General features: G+C 38.7%; 1 protein-coding gene across 1 annotated transcript in view; it reads right to left on the reverse strand.

Annotated features, from left to right (window-relative positions):
- Positions 1-1520, reverse strand: part of LOC110226632 (pentatricopeptide repeat-containing protein At2g30100, chloroplastic-like) — a 2103-nt gene extending 583 nt beyond the window's left edge. The window contains 2 exon segments of the mRNA XM_021018781.1: positions 1-436; positions 591-1520. The exon segment at positions 1-436 is cut by the window's left edge and continues 159 nt beyond it. Of these exon segments, the coding sequence (XP_020874440.1) occupies positions 1-436; positions 591-1331 (1177 nt within the window). The 5' untranslated portion in view covers positions 1332-1520.
- Positions 1521-1925: the final 405 nt, after the last annotated feature.

Consider the following 1925-nt stretch of genomic DNA (forward strand, 5'->3'; position numbering starts at 1 on the left):
GTGAAGCGCAGATGGCCATAACAATGTCCTGGAGATCAGCTTCGGGTTCTCTCCCTGCAAGTTTCATCTTCCAGAGTTGTTTCTCTGCTTCTGGTCCACGTCCCGCACATATATACATTGCGAGGAGCCTCTCATGGACCACCCCAATTATGGAATCATTTTCTTGACCTTCCTCAACCGCCCAAGTGGCTAATTGCAGTCCGCGGGATAATGTTTCCGATTGGTACTTCTCAATGAGTACCCTATCATGATCATCGATCTCAGCAACAAAACCAGCCCGTGTAAAGCGTTTCAACTCGCGTAATGTCTTCCCAAGACTATTCAGCTCTTTCACAATTGCTGTCATCGCAATTAGATAGCTATAAGCTTCTGGCTTCAGCCCTGAAAGTCTTAACTCCATAACCATATCAACTGCCTTCTTATAGTCTCCATCAACCTACAAACAAAAAAAAACACACTGCCACATTAACATAGCTAGACCAAAAAAACGATAACAATCAAGAAAGTCATCTTAACCAATTCACATCACATCTCACTGATCTCAAATCCACCACAAATGTAAAGATTATGAAAAAAGTTCAAAACTTTACCATCAATTTCCAAGCAAGATACCCAACTGGTCCACCTTTTCTACCTTCAGAACCACCACCAACAACACTATACCCAAAACCATCTCTCCTCCTTAAAACCTCCTTCACAAACAACACCGCACATTCTTTCTTCCCCATCTCACAATACAAAGCAATAACTTTCTCCATCATACTAAAACCAGGTTTTAAACCAACACAATCCATCTCAATCAATAAGTCAAACACTTGGTGTGCATCACATTCCTCTTGAATCAATTTCTTAACCCAACCACACATAATCGAAACCATTAACTCCATTATCTCTTCATCAACTCTATTTTCCTTTTTCAACCATTCAAACACTTCTAAAGTACACCAAGAATCTCTACCTTCTTGTGCGAAATAGACAAGCATCAATTGCAATTCTCGAGAAGATAATCGATGATTCATCTCTTCGAGAATATCTGATGGTTCTCTAGTCATCCTCTCTAATTCCTCAATCGCTTCGAAAAACCCTTCTCCTATTTCCTCTGCTTCTTCTTCTTCTTCCTCGCTTGTGATGAATTGGTCTAGCTCCACGGAACGAGATAATCCTCCGAGCTCACGAAATTTCCCAGCGGAGTAGTTTGATTTCAGATTGCAGATGATGATTCGGGAATTGGGTTTTAAGCTGTGATTTCGATGAAGTCGGGGACGGAATCTTCGGAGAGAAATCGGTGAGAAGGTCAACGAAATCGAAGCTAAGCCACGAACATAAGCCATAACTAAGGAATAAAAAAGCTTCAAAATTTTCTGGAGAAAGTTTCAAATTCGAAAACTTTGAAACTCAAAAGCTTCAGAGATTATGGTGTGAGTGATTTCTCGATAGCCACCATGAGAGAAGAAACTAAGATAATCCATGGAATTATCAAAAACCTCAAGAGGAAGGAAGAAGACAATGAAAGGATAACAGAAAATAATTATTTAATTTTTATTTTTTGGTCGTAGGATTTATTTAATAAAATGAAGGGTTTAGATTGAGTGGAGTTTTTTAATCGAACGGTATATAATTGAGTCTTTGGTTTGAAGAAAGAGGCTACTAAGCGCTTACGTGTCATGTGGCGTCAACTTGTTTCATCGTGCCGCTTCAAAGCTCTCAGCAGCAGAAATAAGAAGATACTAACGTTTAAAATTACGTTTATACCCTCCAATATATAACTAGTAACGTAGTGGCTGTTGTTGACCGTTAAAACGTGGTAAACGAGATAAATATATTTATATGGGTCTATCTGTGCTAAGTTGGGCTTTATTAATGTCTCTTTTAAGGCCTTTTAATATCTTTAACATCCTCCGTTTTTAATGTTTTATGTAACAAAA

The sequence above is a fragment of the Arabidopsis lyrata genome (genome assembly GCF_000004255.2).
Source record: "Arabidopsis lyrata subsp. lyrata unplaced genomic scaffold ARALYscaffold_59, whole genome shotgun sequence".
Classification (NCBI taxonomy): domain Eukaryota; kingdom Viridiplantae; phylum Streptophyta; class Magnoliopsida; order Brassicales; family Brassicaceae; genus Arabidopsis; species Arabidopsis lyrata.